General features: G+C 46.6%; 1 protein-coding gene across 3 annotated transcripts in view; it reads right to left on the bottom strand.

The window, feature by feature from the left end:
• The window catches only part of LOC138582953 (uncharacterized), a 1114886-nt gene that overhangs the window by 606413 nt on the left and 488139 nt on the right, over positions 1-20334 (bottom strand). For all 3 annotated transcript variants that reach the window (XM_069654750.1, XM_069654749.1, XM_069654751.1), the window contains 2 exons: positions 16708-16840; positions 15723-15919 (listed from right to left, as the gene is read on the bottom strand). In XM_069654750.1, coding sequence (XP_069510851.1) covers positions 15723-15919; positions 16708-16840 — 330 coding nt within the window. The remainder of the gene's footprint in view (positions 1-15722; positions 15920-16707; positions 16841-20334) is intronic.

The raw sequence follows: 20334 nt of genomic DNA on the forward strand, positions 1-20334 counted from the left end.
ATTGTCAAGCATATTATCAAAAACTAGAGGCATACTCATGTCATAGGCACACCTACATATATGACATGCACTACTCATTGTAATAGCATTTCTGATGATTGTATTTACTTAGTTTCGCATGCTGTGCACATGGTCCAACATCCAGTGGTAACCGTATTGCATCTTGACTTTCAAGGATCGAAAGGGGACGTCGGCATAGGCGAGTCTGTAACACTATCCCTACCGTGACGTGTAGTGTACCCAAAATCCCTCACGTGCCGAGGTCCCTCTGGTTGTATTTTTTCTGCCATGAGGGAGCCCAAGGCTAACGTGAGTGAGTACATAAAAGAGAGAAAGCAGTAAGACATCTATGTTCCTTCCACCCGAGCGGGAAGGAAGGGTGGGCGCATGTGAATCTAAGCAGATACAATCATCAGAAATGCTATTACGGTGAGTAATGCATGTCTTCTGATGCTTGGTAATCTGCTTAGAATCACATGCTGTGCCTAGACTAGCGAGCAGTACCCAGAGTGTGCGGTGGGTTGTGAGCAGGAACAGTAGGGAAAAGATGTCTTAGTACTGTTTGTCCCACCTGAGAATCAGACCTAGAATGAGTGTCTAGGCAATAGTGTTTTGTAAAGGTGTCTACAGAACTCTAGGTTGCCGCTTTGCAAATGGACTCTAGAGGAACATCTGCAATGAATGCTATGGAAGCCCCAGTGCCTCGAGTAGAATGTGCCCTAGGCTTGAAGGGCAGTTCTCTCTTAGCAAAAGTTTAACGACATGTGATGCATTTGACTATCCACCTTAAGATAGCTGACTTAGAGACAGGATCCACTTCTCTGCCAGCTGACACTGAAACGAAAAATTGGTTCGTCTTCCTCAGTGGTTTTGTTCTTTCCAGGTAAAACATGACTGCCCTGCCCACATATAACGTGTGTAGGCTCCTTTCGGCCATGTTATTGGGGTTCTGGAAAAAAGTGGGCAGCTCTATTGATTGGTTCACGTGGAACTAGGAAATAAATGTAGGTGCAAATCAAGGGTGAGTGCGCAGAACAACCTTATCTCTCTGAACAGTAACAAAAGGGTCTAGTACTGAGAGGGCCTGTAGTTCACTAACTCTTCTAATAGAAGTGATAGCCACTAGGAAGGCTGTCTTATAGGTAAGGCCTTTTAGACTTGCCTTGTGCATAGGCTCAAAGGGGGACCCCATGAGTCTAGTCAGAACCACATTTAAGTCCCATCCGGGAGCTGGGTTAGAAATGGGGGGATGAATCCTTTTAACCCCTTCCATGAAAGCCTTGATAACTGGTATTTTCCACCACGTCACGTTTTGCTGTGACGTAGTGTAGGCTAAGAGAGCAGCTAAGTGCACCTTCAGGGAATTAAAAACCAGGCCAGAATCCAGTAAGTGGATCAGGTACAATATATTGCAATTAGGAGAGCAGTAAATGGGATTGACGCCCATGGCATTACACCAGAGAACAAAGCATTTCCATTTACTGGAATAGCAGTATCAGGTGTTGGGTTTTCTCACTTCCCTGAGGATGTCCACACATCTCTGAGGGAGTTGAAGGTTCCCAACCTCTATGACCACAGGAGCAAGGTCACTAAGTTCAGAGTTTGCGGGCATGGGTGCAGTGTTTCTCCCCTGTCCTGAGATAGCATGTTGTATGGGCAGGGCAGTTTCATAGGAGGGGAGAGGGACATCTCCATCAGATGAGAGAACCAGGGTTGGCGGGCCCACATGGGGGCCACTAATATAATGGTGACTGGTTCCTGGTGCATCTTGTGCACAATCTTGTTGAGTAAGGGAGTCGGGGGGGAAAAGCGTAAACAAATTTCCCCGACCATGTTATCCAGAGCCAGTTCCCCTTGAAAGGGTTCTATGGGTACCTGGAGGTGTGATCTTGCCATTGAGCGTTCTCCAGAGTTGCAAACAGGTCGATCCCTGGGAAATCCCATTCTGCGAAAACGTTGGAGACGATGTCTTCGTGTAGTCGCCATTTGTACTCTACGGGCAGTGGGAAGTCTCTGCTGAGCATGCCTACCAGAAGATTGAGTTTCCCTGGAATGTGTTCAGACAACAGGAACATCCTGTGTTTGAGAGCCCTTATCCAAAGGTTTTGGGACAGCTTGGATAGCCCTGGAGAGTGTGTGCCCCCTTGTTTGTTCAGGTAGTACATGGCTGTGGTGCTGTCTGTCAAGATCAGGACTTTTTTCCTCTGTAACTGTGTTTGAAAAGCTTTCAGTGCTTTGAATACCGCTAATAGTTCCAACAGATTTATGTGGTTGGACGCTACTTGTGGGGACCACACGCCGTGCACAGTCTGCTGAAGCAGGTGAGCTCCCCCACCCTGTGAGAGATGCGTCGGTTGTGAGAGTGGCTTCTACTGCAGGGGTGGTGAAGATTTTCTCCTTCAAGAGGTTTTCCCTCGACCACCACTGCAGAGAGAGGATGAGGGCAGACGAGACAACTACCAGATCTTCCCATTCTCCGCTGGCCTGACACCACTGGCTGTTGAGCCACTCTTGCATGGGCCGCATGCGCAGACGTGCATGAGGAACTAAATAAATGCAGGACACCATCATTCCTAACAGATGCATGGCCTTGCGTACCGTCACTTCCCGAATGGCTACATACTAAGGGATCTGAAACAGCATGTTTTTAACCCTCTCGTTGGAGAGGAAGACAAGGCTGTCTTTTGTCTGAATTAGAGCCCCTAGAAACTGTTTTACTTAACTGGGGTCTAGGCTGGATTTCTTCTTGTTGATGGAGAATCCCAGACTGAGGTCTATTGTCTTCTGAGTGTTCAATGGGCATGTCTCATAGGACTCCCATGTTATGAGCCAGTCGTCGAGGTAAGGGTAAACCGGGACGGATAGTCTTAGTCTGCGCAGGTGTGCTGCCGCTACTGTCAGTACCTTTGTAAACACCCTTGGTAGTGAGGAAATGCCAAAGGGGAGTACTTTGAACTGATAGTGCTTGTCCTCCATCATGAACCTTAGGTATTTTCTTTGCGCTGGCAACATCGAAATATGAAAGTATGCATCTTTCATATCCAGTGTTGCCATGTAATCCCCCTGTTTCAACAGCAGTATTACTTCCTGTAAAGTGACCATACAAAACTTTTGAGGTTTGACAAACTTGTTCGCTGGGCGCAAGTCTAGCACAGGGCGCGTGGTGAGATCCTTTTTGGGTACAAGGAAGTAAACTGAGTAAATACCCTTTTTTACCTCTAGAATCTGGACAACTTCTATGGTGTCCTTTGCTAGAAGGGTCTGCACCTCTTGCAGTAGGATTTGCAGGTGGTCCAGTGTCAGGCGTCTTGATCTTGGCAGTCTGAATTGGGTTGGTCAGGCAAATTCTATACAGTACCCGTGGGCGACCGTCTGGAGTACCCACTGGTCTGTTGTTATCCCCTCCGACGCAGTAAGGAAAGATGTTATACGCCCCATGACCGGGGTGGCATGTGAGGGGACTTGGATCCGCAAGTCATTTCTGAGCAGAGGCCGGAGGGCCTCTGGGGTTGGAACCTTGTCCTCTACCTTTCCCATGCCGCTGTCCTCTTGGTGGATAAGTGGTGAAGGTATTACACCCTTGTTCCGAATTCCAGTTGTTTCCTGCATTATACTGGTTGTGGGAAAAACGAGATTGTCCCCGAAAGGACCGGCAGGAGCCGCCCCCTCTCTGGTCAGAGAGCTTTTTGGTAATTTGTTGAAGGAACTTGAGTGTTTCATATTCTTTCTTGGCTGTTTCAAGAGCATCATCCACTGCCTTGCCAAACAGGTTAGTCTCCTCAACGTGTTTGTTAATCAGTGCTGCTTGGGTTTCTGGCTTGAAACCGGAGTTCCTCAGCCATGCATGTCTCTTGAGCAAGGTACCTTGTGCCAGGCTCCTTGCCGCTGTCTCTGCAGCTTCCAGAGTGTTTCTGAGCACATTCTGGTTCACCTGCTTGCCTTCGGAAGCGATGGCGAGCAGCTTGCTCCGTGTAGGTTCTGGCACTTCTTGAAGGCCTCCTTGCAGAAGGTTCCACTGGATGTCTGCATAGCTGGCCTATAGCGTGGTGTTACTGGCTCTACGGGTGGGAAATGCAGCAGTAGGTTTGACCCTTTTTCCAGTGCATAAAGTCTCTGGGACTCCTTATCGGGTAGTGCTTCTCCTGTAGACATGGGGAACACCAGCCCGTTTTCAAGTAGTGGTAACCACTAAAGAATCTGGAGTGGCACGACCCTTGATGTAGGCAGGGTCGGTCGGAGAAGGCCCAAGCAGCTTCTCCACCCTAGGGTTCACCACCCTGGTCTGGGCTGATGTCAACAGGGAAGGTGCTAATCTTCTTTTGATCAAGTTCAACAAAGGTATGGCCTGGCTGGTCGGAGGTTTTTCTTTGAGTATATTATCCAAAAATCAGAATCTGGTAAAGCCTCTTGAGTGGCGATCTGAAAATTGTCAGCCACTTTCTTCAAGATGGCGTTGAACGCCATCTGGTCATCCACTGGGGAGGCTTGGCTAGCCGAAGTGGAGGGGGAGGACATCGGGGTCCTGGGTGGGAGTGAGTGACATCCAGGGTTGAGCATCCACCTGACGGTTGTCTTCCCAATTATCCGTAAGACCTGTCTGATCATCCACATGGTAGTTTTCCAGAAAGGTGCCATCCTCATCCTGACCATAACATCATCATCTGTGAGGACACAGGTATACTCCTCATGTGGATCTTCCAAAATCCTTTGAAATTTGGATACAGGCGTAGAAAGAAAGTCTTCTCGAAGCCTCTTGGGAGCAAGGGTCTCAGAATAAGAGACACATTTTTCTAATCTGTCCATACATCCCTCAAATGTCTCCCTCGTCCATGCGGATGAACCAGAGAGGTCCAGGGGAGGAAATGGTTAATTTCCTTCCCTGTGACGTTGCGATTTGTCCTCTAGTGTGTCTGATAAAGGCACAGGACTCTCAGTATAGTCCTGGCAGGGTTTGTGGCGCTGTGGCGTGTCCTTCGTCACGTCTTTAGGCCGTTCTTTGTGCTTCGCCGCCTCTTTCGACCTCTCCTTCGGTCTAACTGCCGAAGTAATCCTTGCGATGCCATCGGCAATGGTCGGAGAATCTGGGTGGTCTACCGTCTGAACAGTGGATTTCAACGCCACTGTGTGAACCGGGGGCTCAGCGGTGGATTTCACCGCCACCCAGGCCTTAAGTGGCATCTGCGCATCATCCTGGAGCGCCTCGACGTTAGCGTGTCTTTTAGTGTTAGCGCCCTTTACTTTGGATTGCCCAGTCGTAGGGCCGCGACTGTGGTTGTGAGAAGGCTGGCGATCATGCCGATCAGAGGATCCCATAGAAAATGTCGACCATTCCATTGGCGCTTTGGTATGCTTCGACAGTGCCGCCGAAGCAGAACCTTGGGTTGTGTGTTTGGTGTTATGATCGTGTGTGCCCCTGTAACCGGGTGTTTTCCCCATAACATGACTTGCGTCAGGCCTGGTGGGGTCGGGGACGGCGTCGCGGACCAAGGGCAGTCCGCCGTTAGGTCAATGGCTTCCGACACAGAGGCCTGGTCATCGCTAGTACCCCCATCACTTTTGGCGGTTGTAACAGCGTGGGAAGAACATTTGTCCTGCGACATACAGTAGGCCGTCCACCACTTCAAGCGGCACTCCTTAAGAATCTTAGGGCACAGGAGTCTACCGGCCGCGCAACTCGTTTCATTGTGGTCGAGGGGAAGACAGTTGTTGCACCGAGCGTGCTCCTCTTTCCAAGGATATTTGGCCCTGCAAGCGGGACAAAATCTAAATGGTGTCTTTTCCATAGCAAAAGACAGTTAAAGCAATGACAAAACCCAGGGAGCAGAGAGGGTGAAAGAGTAAAGGCATACTTGTAAAAAATATGTCCACCCCAACCCCACTCACTCTACTGTGTAGGCCGGCCAGAGGTCCTGGCCACGTGGACGGCAGAGCCGCCGGGATCAACAGGCGTCGAAAGTCTGCAACAGTCTTCGGTGTTGTTTCACAGGATTCAACTGTCAAAGTGACTTAACGGGAATAATGACAAAGTCAATAATAATGACAATAACGCTATCTCTATGTAAGAGCTCTGCATTAGGGCGACCAGTAACCTGGGCAGAAAAAAAACAATCTGAGGGACCTCGGTGCGTAAGTGATTTTAGGTACACTACACGTCACAGTCGGGATAGTGTTACAGACATGCCTATGCCGACGTCCCGTTTCAATCCTCGAAAGACAAAATGCAATTCGCTGTGGTTACCACTGTATGTCGGCCATATGCAGAGCATGTGATTCTAAGCAGATTAACAAGCATCAGAAATATATAAACTATATATACATTACTCACCGTAATCGTATTTCTGATGCTTGTATCTGCTTAGATTCACATGCTATGCATAGGCCGACATCTAGTGGAAGCTGCAGAGTATTACAATTGTTGTTTTCTAAACTCGAAACGGGACGTCGACAGAGCGTGCCAGTAATGCTATCTCTAGTGTGACGTCCACTGTACCCATGGTCCTTCACACGTCGAGGTCCCTCAGATTGTTTTATTTCTGTCATGAGGTAGCATGAAGTGTTGTGGGAGTACAGGTGTATTAAAGCAGATAAAATCGGATGAAGCTCTATAAACATCCATGCACCTTTGTTCCAAGGGGAGGAAGGGTGGGCGCATGAGAATCTAAGCAGATACAAGCAATCAGAAATACGATTACGGTGAGTAATGTATCCCTTCTGAGGCTTGTGGAATCTGCTTAGATCACATGCTATGCATAAATTAGCGAACAGTGTAAGGAGAAGGTGGTGGGTTTTGAGAAGGTCCAGCGGCAAATAGATGTTTTAGAACCGCTTGTCCCACCTGTGTATCTGCTTTGGTATGAGTGTCAATGCAGTAGTGCTGAGTGAAAGTGTGTACTGAGCTCCATGTAGCTGCTTTGCAAATGGTGTCCAGAGGGACATTTGCGATAAAAGCCAAAGTAGCTCCCGTACCCCTTGTGGAGTGAGCTCTTGGTGTGGAAGGCAGTGTCTTAATTGATAAAGAGTAACATAGCTGTATGCATCTGACTATCCATCTGCAGATGGCATTCTTGGAAATGAGGTCTCCTTCTCTGCCTGGTGCTACGGAGACAAACAGTTGGTCTGTTTTGCTGAACAGTCTGGTCTTGTTTACATAGTAAAGGACCGCCCTCCTTACATTCAGTGTATGGAGTTTTTTCTCAGCTGAGCTTGTTGGATTCTGGAAGGCCGGTAGCTCAACAGATTGGGTCACGTGAAATTTGGAAATGAATTTTGGTGAAATCCTAGGGTGTGCATGTAAAACCAATTTATCCTTGTGTATGACAAAGAATGGGCCATTCACTGACAATTCTTGAAGTTCACTAACCCTTCTTATTGATGATAGCACAGAGGCAACGTGCTGGTCTTGGAAGCAAGACCACACAGGGCAACAGAGGTTCGAATCCCGGATCCGCGCTTAGAAACTGAACTCTGTTATTAAGCGCAATATAAAAAACCAATAAAACAAAAAAAAATGTTATAGCCAGTAAGTTTTATTTGTTGGGTAAGACTTAACTTGTGCATAGGCTCAAAGGGTGGTCCCATGTGCTTTGCAAGTACTACATTGAGATCCCTGCCTGGCGGTGGGTTTGAAATTGGAGGGTGGAGTCTCTTTACTCCCTCCATGAATGCCTTAATGACGGGAACTTTCCACCACAATACTTTACTCTGAGAGGTGGTGTAAGCTGATAAAGTCGCCAGGTGGACCTTTATAGAGTTGAATACTAACACCCCCCCACCCCAAGTCTAAAAGTGGAGCATATAGTTAAGAATGTGCGATGGAGTACATACTACAGGGTTTATTTGTTTGGACTGGTACCAAATTACAAATCTTTTCCACTTGTCGAAATAACACTGTCTGGTGTTTGGTTTACGTGTCTCCTTGAGGATATCTCTGTGGTAGATTGAGATGTTCAAACTCTATGACCTCAGGAGCCATGCTGCCAAGTTCATTGAGTAGGGTTGAGGGTGTACTGTTATTCCCCTGTGTTGAATCAGCAGATTGGCCTGGTACAGGAGCTTGAAGGGATCGCATATCGCCAGTTTGCGCAGATGTGGATACCATGGTTGTCTTTCCCACATTGGAGCAACTAGGATGAGCATCATTTGTTCTCTGTGAATCTTGTTCACTACCCTGCTCATTAGAGGAGTCAGGGAAAAAGCGTTAGCAAATTTCCCTGACCAGCTCATCCATAGGGCGTTGCCCTTGGATTCTGGCTGGGGAAACCTGTACGCGAAGTTTGGGCATTGCTCGTTTTCTTTTGTAGCAAACAAGTCTAGCATGGGTTAACTCCACTGTGGGAAGATGTGGTCTATGACATTTGTGTCTAGTTGCTACTCGTGTTCCTCTGGTACAGGATCTCTGTTAAGCGAGTCTGCCACGGTGTTGAGTTCCCTTGGAACATGTTGGGAAGTTAGGAACATCTCCTTTTTGAGTGCCCATTTCCATATTTTCTGTGCTAACTTGAACAGATTTGGAGAATGTGTGCCCCCCTGCTTGTTGATGTAGAACATTGCAGTGATGCTGTCGGTTAGGATCTGTACAGACTGATATGCCAGCTGTGCTTGAATGCTTTAAGCACTTTGAATACTGCAAGAAGTTGCAGCAGGTTGATGTGGTTCTGTGCCTTAATGTGAGTCCACAGACCATGAGCTGTGAGATGAAGATGATGTGTCCCCCACCCAGAGAGTGACGCGTCTGTTTTAACTATCGCTTGCACCGCCGGATCGTGGAAGGGTTTTCCCTTCAGTAGATTCTCCTTTGTCCACCAGCAAAGGTCTTGTACTAGTGTTGGCGAAACGATCACTAGATCATCCTACTGACCGCTTGCCTGAGACCACTGTTTCGCCAACCACTCCTGCATGGGGCGCATGCGCAAACGTGCTTGTGGGACCAGGTAAATGCAAGATGCCATCATGCCGAGCAAACGCATGGCTCTGCGTACGATTATCTGGTGACTGGCTTGATACTGAGGTATTTGCAGTACCATGTTTTGGACTCTTTCTTAGGATGGAAAGACTAACCCCTCTTCTGTGTTTATGACAGCTCCTAGGAACTGTTTGTTGTGTTTGGTACAAAGCTTGATTTATTCTCGTTTATTGAGAAGCCCAATTGGAAGAGAAGGTTTATAGTTCTTTGAGTGTTTTGCCTGCAAATTTGGGGAGACTCCCCTGTAATCAGCCAGTCATCCAGGTAGGGGTACACTGGGATTGGCTCCCTGCGCAGGGGCGCTGCCACCACCGCCAGTACCTTGGTGAATACCCTTGGAGCGGATGCTATACTGAAGGCTAGCACCTTGAATTGGTAGTGCTGGTTTGCTATCTTGAAACGCAAGAATCTTCTGTGCGCTGGGAACATTGAAATATGAAAATAAGCATCTTTCATACCCAATGTTGCCATGTAGTCCCCCCGCTTTAGCAGTGGGATTACTTCTTTTAGCGTTGTCATGCAGAATTTCTGTGGCTTGACATAGGTGTTTGCAGGGCGTAGGTCTAATACTGGACGCATTGTTATATCTTTCTTTGGCACAAGGAAGTAGTTTAAATAGATACCCTTGTTTACCTGGTTCACTGGGACGATTTCGATGGTGTCCTTGAACAGCAGCATTGCGACCTCCTCTAGAAGGATGCGTTGTTCTTCCTTCGTGATTGGCTTTTGGCACTGAGGGTTGTTTGAGGGTCGCTGAAGTAACTCCACGCAATAACCATCCACTACGGTAGACAGCACCCACTTGTCCAAGGTAATTCCCTCCTATGCGTGGGTGAAGTGTGTTATACGCCCTCCTACTGGAGAGGCATGGGAAGGGACCTGAAGCGGGCGGTCATTGTTTAGGAGGCGTTGCTCCACCTCTGAAAGTGGAGGAACTGCCCTGGCTACGAGATCTACGCTGGCCTCTCTGGAAACCTTGCGAGGCTTGTCCCTGATTGTTTGCCCAGGATGATCCCTGATTTTGGCCATAACCGGAACCCCTTTGTGAATTTTGTCTGCAAAAATGATGAAAATTGCTTCCGCCTTTTGGCCTGGTGGCTTATTAGTTAGCTTGCCCAAGGATTTGAGAGTGTCATACTCTTCTATGGCTGATTTTAATGCATCCTCAACGGCTTTCCCGAACAGGACATTGGGTTCTATTGGCATGTTGGGGGAGTGTTGCCTGCGTTTCAAGTTTAAAACTAGATTGGCAAAGCCATGCATGGCCTTTAATGATTGTCCCTTTTGCAATGATCATGCCTGTGTTGACTTGCTACCCATGAGGCCATCAAACTGTGTAGCTTTAAAACCTATTCCACCATCATTATTTTTACCAGCTGGAATTTCGCCAGCAGCACTCTTTCAAGTCAGATCCCAGTTGGTGTACCCATTGTCTTAGGACCCGATTCTACCACAGACACCTTGGCAACTTCCTTTACCAATGTAGGCACACGCCTGCACCCTTTGTTACATTTACTTTAGCTGAAAGCTTTAGTCCTTACTAATTTTTTACTAATTTTTACACATTTGGATCTTCAGGTTCCATTGATGAGTGTTGGCCCTTGGTCATTCACGTGACATTAGCGCCCGGGTGGGCACTGGGGTGACTTCAGCACCTTGTAATTCTGCCAAGAAGAATCCCCCACTATACTGATTTTGGGTAAGGTTCCCCTTCTAACAGATTAATTCTGTCTATGTGAAAGTGCTCTGCAGCTCTAGCTAAGACCTCATTCAGTAGAGGCTGATTATCCACAGGTAAGTCAGTGACAGGTGGTTCTTTGTTAACAGGTGAGTCAAGATTATAGACCTCTGCCTCGTCGTCTCCGTAATAATCGACCCCCGTTTGGTCATCCAGCATTTGTATGTCTGGGTCTTCAGCATACTGGTGGTAAGGTTGAATAGAGAATGGGTCTGAAATGAGGCCCTGAGGTGGAGTTTCATTACAAGGTCTCTTACTAGGAGCCTGAGGGTCTTTGGATCCTGAAGGAGTAGAGTTGTCAGGGGTACTCTGATAGCTCAGAAAATAATCTGGATTTTTTTCATAGAAATTAGCTAACAAAGACATTATTCTCATCACCCTGTCGATGTCGTCAGAGTTGCATTCCCTGGAACTGGGGATGACCACCTCCTGCTGAGGTTCCTCTCCGTATAGAGTGGGAGGGATAACTTTAGGCTTAGAGACAGGGTCAGGGGTCTTAGATGTATCCTTATCTGAGGACCTAGGTTTGTCTTTTTAGACCTGGGGTGCAGATGTCGCCTCTGAAGACTTTTCCTGCTGTTTGTCCCTCTTACCATGGGTAGAGGAGTGTTTCCCTGATGGTTTCACTCTTTCTGAATCTTTCGACGCCTGGCGCCGAGGTTCGGGGGTGTGTTGGCTAGGTGCTGTGTTTTTAGAGTGTGTGCGTCGAGACTCGGAGGCAGACGTGGAAAGTGCTGCCGGAGCCGACTCTAAGCGTGCTGCTTGGGGGTGGAGGTCGGATTTGTCTCATGACGACCATACCTCCGTGACTTTGGGGAGCGAGGCACCCTTGGCAATCATGGATGGTTGCTGTGTGTCGTGAGGCAATCTCGACCTGGAACGCCCAGAGGACACTGATTCTGTGGACTGCTCTCTATGTGCCTCTTTCTTCCGAGCACTCGACACACGTGTTGCGTCTCCGCTGGGGCCAGTGTGCTTAGGTGCAGTAGTGTGGGTAGCGCTCATGTCGCTGGGTGTGGTCCACATAACTGCCCCGCCGGACAATCCTCTGAGGCCGGGGACTCGCGCTTGGGTGTCCATCGACGCCCCTGTGCCCTCGCCATCCGAAATGACAGCGTTGTTGCCATCACTGAAGGAATCCACCGCCTCCATGGCCTCGAGCTGCCTGGCGTAATGGGCCCAACGTTTAGTGGAGCGGTCCTTTAGTGTTTTAGCCTTAAAGAGCTTACACGCTCTGCAGTTAGCTTCGGGGTGATCCCTAGACAAAGAGAGATTACAGGTGTTATGCTTGTCAACCTAAGGAAACTTGCAGTTGCACTTGGGGCAGAATTTAAATGGAGTACTCACCATATGTCACCTTATGGCAGTGGACGAGTGTAGGTGGGAAATAAAGGGAGTGTGATTATGTCCACCCCCCACTCTCCCTACTTGCAGGGCAGAGCCCAGAGGCCTTCCAAGGCCAGAGGACTTCTGAGGCCCAAAGTCTGTCGTGCAGTCTCGACGGTTGTCCGTTCTTCGGACCGGCGTCGATCTTCGATCTCTCGACGTGGGATTGGAAGAACAGGGATTTTTTGATGAATTATTACAAAATGGCTGAAAGCCAAGCAACTCCGCAACAATGCTTCCGACAATTATGGCGGAAGAAAACAATCAGAGGGTCCTACATGCGTGAGGGATCATGGGTACAGTGGACGTGACACTAGGGATAGTATTACTGGCCCACCCTATGTTGACGCCCATTTTCGAGTTTCGAAAAACAAACAGTAATACTCCGCAGCTTCCACTAGATGTCGGCCTATGCACAGCATGTGATCTAAGCAGATTCCACAAGCCTCAGAAATATATATATTGTTTGCAGGATACAGAAGAAGTTCAAATGCAATCTGAAATAGAGCATGAGCTAGCAACTTTGGTAAGTCACAATTAACTAGAATTCAGAGCATGGTGTAGAGCGCTTTATCATACAGTTAAAATGTAATAACAGAGTTAAACTTTAGTCCACACATTTATATGTTGCAAGACATTAAAAACAGAAAAAACAATATAGCGATACTTAAGGAGCTGATGCCAATTAACGCTAAAGGCACACCGAAGAGAAATGAGAGGTACTCCCAAAAATCAGGGCAGACTTTATTGGATACACAAGGTAATAACCAAGGCATACAATCTTTATGACAATACAACCCTAATGTGTTAGAGCATAACATTGGCTAACTATTGATCTTTTTAACCACAACAGAACTGGGGGCACTATTAAACAGTGAGGGCCTGGTCCCTGACATGGGAGGACATTTATTTAAAAAAAGTGGTCTACAGCTGCTTTGAGCTGTGATTGACAAAAAACAAGCAAAACCGGATAAACCCGAGAGCTATACTTACAGACGTGTGATATAGAAGGTATTAACCTCACAGGGGTGGTAAACAATAACATGTGCAAGGTGAAATATGATAGCGGGATCAATAAAGGAACACTGCTAGGATATGGCGCAAGGGTGATATGGACTAACTTCTTGTATGGCATCACACTTCTAATTGGAGCATGACAAGCTGAAGTACCACATATGTCATGTGATATGGAGCTGCTATTTGACATTCTCTTAATTGTATATTTCTTCTGTCTCTTCTCTTATGATGCTCTCTTACAGGTGGATCATTAAGTTATGTATGATTGATTTGTCATCCACATCAATTGTGAAAATGATAAATTAGAAAATAAGTGTCTACCCTAGAAAAAGACTCTAGTCAGGCAAAACATTGGCACGTGCACCAGTGGCTAAATGTTGGCATAAACACAGGTGCTTTGGCTCACAGGAGCCCAGCCATAGATTTTTCTTTAACTATTTGTATCATAATAAGATGTTGGCTTGAGAGTTTTTGGACAAATAGACATGTCAACAGTGCGCACAGGTTTCTTGGGGAGTGTGTTTATTGCACTGTTCAGGACCTTTGACCTAATACCACCAAAGTACACTATGAGCAAGCTTTATTAATGCAGATTCAGACTTGGTTCCAGTCAAACAGTTATCTGTTGTTTGCCATACTACTTTTGTTACTCTGTTATTTGATCAACATTAATTCCACCTTTTTTTGTTATGGCCCCACTGCAACACCTCAACACTGCTCTATCCAATACACACATGTGCATACACGTGTATGTGTGCACTTGGTCGAATCGACCAAATGAAGTCGACCTAATTGCAGACTAACAGTCTGTCACACAACGGCATACCCAGTCAAACATGTCTAATAAGGCCAGTGCTATTGCAGACGTGGACCTCCGAGGTCAGCAGAGCCAAGGCATACATGGCCATAGTGTATCACATTCAGTTCCCACAGGCATACTGTCATAATTCATGAACTCTGTGCTGGAATAGAAATGAGGCAAGGATGGGGTCACAGGTAGGTGAACTGCCGGCTTATAGAGCAGCTGGGCCCTGTGGAATTGATGGAAATAAGGCTACCACCAATAAGTGGAGACCTCACATCTAGCTATCAAAACTACCCACAAAGGGACAAACATGGCACTTGGTATACCCTGACCAAGTTACTCATGGTCTTCGCGTAAGGCACATACACTATGTGCTTGTCCAATGAGTCCTTGGATTAGGACTCATCTGAGACCAAGATGGTAAACCACTCAGGGGAAAGGTGAAAAACACAGGAACATTGAGAATAGAATTCATAGTCTCATATGGAGTTACCCACATTTTCTGTCTGTTTAGTCCAAACGTTTCACACTGGTCAAGTAAACATTTTGCTCACGCGCCCAAGCTCCTAATATGGTTTATTTGCCCCAGCTGTCTCACACTATTAGCCCATGTGACCCTAGCTCCCTCGCATTGCCTGTCCATGGGAGATAAGTTCCCAACATTGTCCATTTAACCACGACTACCTAACACTGGGCCTCATTTAGAGGACAGCAGTGCATGGATTAACAGTGGTAATGCAGTGTTAACATTGTTACCACTGCATTACACCACCATACTACAACTTTGGTGTTAACGTGGAAGACTGGAAGACTTGCCTCCAGTAAAAAGCTGGAGGTAAATTCTCCACCCTACTGCCAAAGAATTTTGGCAGAATTACCACCAGCAGTAACTCTGCCGATATCCCTGTGGTGTCCTATGGCAACTTACACCACCCTACCACCACTTGTCACTTGTAATCCTGCAGTAAATCCACAAGACCAAGTGGCGGAAATTCCGTTTGGTGGTATTTCAGCAGATTTAGGGCTGGAATATGGCCAAACTCGCAATGAGGCCCACTATCTGTTCACATGACACGAGGGTCATGCACAGTCTGTCCAAGTGCACCAGATTTTGAAAGTTTACTCATGTTACTCCAGACTGCTCAAGTGCGTGAAAAGGGGCTAAATTGGAGTACTGCCCTGGAGAAAGCAGCAGATGAGATTCTGTTCTTCACGGTTCATAGTGATAATTTTGACAACAAAAATGTCGAAAGTCAAAATTTCGAAAAAAAAATGTCGACTTTTTTTTTCAATGCATTTTTTTTCAAAATGGGGGGTTCCCCCCAACACCTCTTTTTTTAATTCTTTTTTTAATTTTTCCCTTTTTTTTAACTCCCGAACCCCTAAAATAAATATATAATTAAAAAAAACGAAAGTCGCCTTTTTTTTTCGACATTTTTTTGTCGACATTTTTGTCTGTCGACATTTTTTTTTCGAAATTATGACTGCCCACCGTTCTTCACCCACCAAGCAAAAACTTGTAAGCCATCAGAGGCTGGTACACGCCATCATTTTCTCCTTGAGGGCCCCAAATGCCACTTCTCAGCATTAGACATATTACATTTGTACATTTATGTGGTGACTGATATGTTGGAACATGTTAACAGGAACATCTGTGTTGTACGTTGACCCACTCTTTGTGGCTGACACAACTGCACCCTTGCCCTACAAGGTATGCTGAAAACGAGGCTTCTTTGTGCTTGGAATGACCTACAATAAAACCCTTCATCCCAACCCCTAGCCAACTAGCCACCCTTACTCCTACCCCAACCTACCGGCCATCCTGCAGGCAGCGGTCCTCTCTGGGCTCCAAGTCCCTGGGTCTATGTTGCAGCTGGAAAGCAGGCACCTTTTCTCTCAGGACCTTCAGGTATGGAAGCAGTGGTCGATAGACAGCCCCATCATGCCACTTCCAACGGATCAGTCGAAACTTCAGTGGCACGCCCTTTAGTTTGTTCAGCACAGTGCCAGCCTGGTGGAAAATAGTCATTTGAGAGTTATAGGTGACTGGTTCCAGAATATTCCAGGAGCCCAAACTGACAATAAAATCTGGGCTGAGGCCATACAGTTAGAACTCATAATCTGTTCTTCAGGGAATGTCTACAATGGATCTAGCAATGAAGAGGGTAAAGAACCTAAGCTGCATGGTCATGACAATATGCAAGATCAATGCTCAATGAACTCAAACACATGCATGTGCTTGGGGATCAGCACCAGGCTCTCAAATAGCATCCCATCTGCCCCCGTGGCCCTCCTGCAAGGAGCTGTATGTCAGAGACCTGAAATGGTAAATCCCCTGCAAAGAGCACATATATGAGTTGCTCTCGGCAGAGTGCACAGGGAGCCTTTAAAAGGGAAACTGGAAGTTGATTTGGCATACTGTTTGATATGTTGGGATATGGCAATATGTTGGGTTGGAACAAGCTGGGTTTCCCCGAACCCCCTAATCCTGAAGGGTAACAGGACAAGGTGGGGCCAGATGGCTGGGCTCATGATTGCCAGCATCTACATGGTCACATGCGAGGGAGACAGACTGGTTGAGTCCTTTAATTCCTTGCATGGCAGGCATGCCTGGAAAGGGCAAGCTGGATTGCTCCTGGATTACATGTATCTACATACCTCATAGAAACTGGCTGTTTCCACCAGTGATACTCTGCAGGCTGCCTGGGATGGACATACCTGCTTATAGGGGTTTCTATCTGCAACACCAAGCCAGGTAAATTACACACACAAAAAAAAACACACATACACAGACCCCACCTGTCCATTCACTGCGTAGCGCAGAGAGACGCCGTTGATTTCATCGATGACATCACCTGCTAGCACCACCTCGTCGATCTCCGTCTGACTTCCCGGTAAGACCTCGGTCACAAATATCCGCCCTTCTAAATACCTGGAAAAGTGTTCACAAGCATTAAAAAAATACCAACAGCCAACCCAAATATTCAATTGCAACATGCTATGAAGGGCAGATAGCCACGGGGAAAAGAAACACAGAACACCATGCCAGTGTAAAATGGGTCCAAATAGTGACATCAAACACTTTATAAACTATTAATCAGAACCACAAACACCTTGAAGTAATGAAAGCGTGCACACAGTTATGGAATGTTCTCTTCAGATGGTGGGCTGTTCATGTAGATAGTGAGGACTGTTGGTGGCTTCTTCTTGTAGATGTTTTAAAATTATTTGTGCAATATTTGTCATTAACATTGTTAATACTGACACACCATCTCTTTGCCACAATATGATACTATGCATCTTGACAAGTCATCTCCAGTGCATATATTTATTTTCCCCTCTGATTAAGACACCTCAAGGCAACGTAACTGAAACTTTGTCTCTCCAGAGTATGTTTCTAGGAGGAAATGCCACTGCCCATGTGTAAGGTGTAAGCCTTACCAAACATTTCAAATGACCTAATGTTCTGTAGCTTGGGCACTCAATGCCATCCCCAAGATGGAGTTTGATGCATAATGATGGCCCATGCTACACATTTGTATGAGTTTCATAAACATAGCATTGGTAGTATAGAGAATGAGAAACTTCACATTGGCAAAACCGACTGTTTTGGTGTTTGCATTTCTAATACCACCTTAGATTTACAGGAACGATTTCTGGGAAGAGTGACAGCAGGGGTGAAATGAAAGCATTTGGAGGGTTGAATTACATTCACCCCTGGTGCGTGAGGAGGGAATAACAGCATTAGGGAATGGCAAGGCAGAGTGAGGGAAAAGCAAGGCAGCGTGAGAGGGAAAAGCAAGGCAGTGGAGGAAAGACAGCACATGGGGAAGGGAAGAGAGGGAAAGACAGCATGCAGGGAAGAATGCAGGCATGGGTGGAATTAGAGCACAAGTGGAATTAGATGAGTGTGAAGGGTTTGAGTGCGGTGGAATGGGATGGCAGGAGGGAATGATAGCATTGGGGAATGAAAGCATGGAGGGTAAATGATAGCAAAATGAAAGTGTGTGGGGTGAATGTGAGCATGGAGTGAATGTGAGTGCAGAGAAAAAGGAGCGCGTGGATGGTGAATGAGAGCATAGGAGAATTAGTGCATATAGGGGATGAGAGCATAGGGGGATGAGAGTATAGGACGGTTGAGAGCACAGGAGGGAATGAGACTGCAGGGAAAGAGTGCAGAGGAATGAGAGCATAAGGGGAATGCAAGCTCGGGCAATTAATCAAATCAGTAGTTGGATAGATACTACATGAGCAACAGTTCACAGGAACATTGTACAACATTTTCATAATACTGGTGTCCATAATATAGGCCACTACTTCCACCACAAAGCATATGTACATGATGCCTCAGTCAAAAGAAATATGCCAGCGTGACCTTTCAAAACAAGTTTTCATGTTGTCTGTGGCCAAATAGATGCTCACATTTCCGCTGTAAAATACTTTCCTGATGGCTCCTCAATATATGCTGGAACAGCCAGTGCAAAATAAACGTTTTTGAAGCCTGCAGTTACAAGGTATGCCACACTGCCCCTTGAACGCTTTCATGCTGCCTGCACCCAAGTATACGGCAGTATTGTTACTTTAGTTTTGTAATGTCAGACTCAAAAGGTTTAATCAAGCAGTCACTCGGGTCTACCAAACTGCACACCTTTAGGAGGGTTCATGTAAATAAATAAATTTAAAAAAAGAACATATGGGCATGTTATGCCATGGCCAGAGGTAGTGTGCAGGTATGTATAAGAGGGTACAACTATGCTCTCATTTGGCAAAAGGTTGACAAATCTGTCAGACCAACTCACAGACCCAAAGGCGGCAGTCTGTGGACCTAGAGTGCGGTCTTTCTATTGCTTGGGAGATGGGCAAACCTCTGAACCTCAAAGGAATTGTCGCAGTTTTCTCATGGCTACCGGGGTCACAGGGGCCATAGTACAGGACCAATGTGTGTCCCTTACTTGTGGATAACTAACACAATGCTATTTTGAGACATCCCAGCTTGAAAATATGGAGCTGTTGTATTTTTCCTGTTAACCTATGTCCCTCACAGTAGCTAGGTGTGCCGCCACCCACTGTCATGACCTGCTGAGGCATACCATAGCTTCAGGGCAGTGCAAAACACAGGTGAATTCAAAGCATGATTGTGAAAAAGTGTATGACTGGGCTACTTAAATTAGATAACATGCCCACCAATATCTGTGCCTAAGTGTACTGCCTATGAAGCCCCATCAATACTGCAAGCTCACATGCACTACCTCTGTTTGTACTGGGCCTAAACTCTTCAGTACGCTTGGTCGCATCAGGCCTGTTACAAAAGATATGTTGCTACTTCCCTTATGCAGTAACGTTTCAGAATTTCACAGAGTTTCTCAATGATGTGGAATTATAGACATCTAATGTAATTTCTTCATTTCATAAGAGTGGAAATGTCTATATTTAATCTATTGTCCTGGATTTAACCGCTTTTAACTGGGACCTAGGTTGAAAATATTTAATATCTCCATTTTCTGGGGAAACTGCTAATTTTTGCATTGTAGATTACTAAAAGAGGGCAGTGGATTAACATGGTGTTGGTGTGGAATGCATAGATTCGCCTAACATGTGGGCCACTGGTTCAAATACCATCAAGATCAACTCGCTCTGTCACTGAGTCGCCAAATAACCAAAGCCAACCCCTTTTTATGCACATCCTAAAACACCAAGAGACCATGTTGTGGTGTGTTCGCACAACAAGTTTTGAGGTGGAAAGAAACATGCCCTGGCAATATGACCCAATAGCTGAGGGATATGAGCCAACTAATTTGGGAGGTAAAAGAGGAGGATATTTATCAAAGCTAGGCCAAGGGATTGACGTGCTTGTCCAGAGCCCAGTAACAGAACCTGTTCCACTTGCTTCTGTACTGGCCATTCCTGGCTGCCTGGATTATTTCCATATCTTCTGCTGATATTCTGATATGGTCTAGGGAGAGCTGCTCAGGAACCATAGTGCTAAGCTGAACAATCAAGGGGTGGAGTGGAGGACCTTGCCCTGCTGTTGATGGAGGGGATTGTGTGCTGCCGAAAGGGGAATCGAACCCTCCCTCCGGGCTTCTGCCAGGTAGGAGAAACAGAACCCGGCTGGCCACTGAAGGGCTATCAAAATGAGAGTGGCGTTCCTGTTTTTGGAGAATCTCTCCAGGAACCAGGGGCAGAACAGGAATCCGAGGATAGCATACAGGGACAGGGAGTCCCAGTGGATCAATAGTGCATCTCTATAAGAGTTCCTGCCCACTCTACCCCTGGAGGTGAAGAGAGAGCACTTGCTGTTCTCGGCTGTGGCAAAGAGGTCTACTTGTGGGTGTCCCTATTGTGAAAAAATGCCCTCCAAGATGGAGTGCTAGATCCCCCACTCATGATCCGGTGATGCCAACCTGCTGAGGAGGCTGGCCTCTG

The sequence above is a fragment of the Ambystoma mexicanum genome, chromosome 3q (assembly GCF_040938575.1).
Source record: "Ambystoma mexicanum isolate Mex_15411 chromosome 3q, UKY_AmexF1_1, whole genome shotgun sequence".
NCBI classification, from domain to species: Eukaryota; Metazoa; Chordata; class Amphibia; order Caudata; family Ambystomatidae; genus Ambystoma; species Ambystoma mexicanum.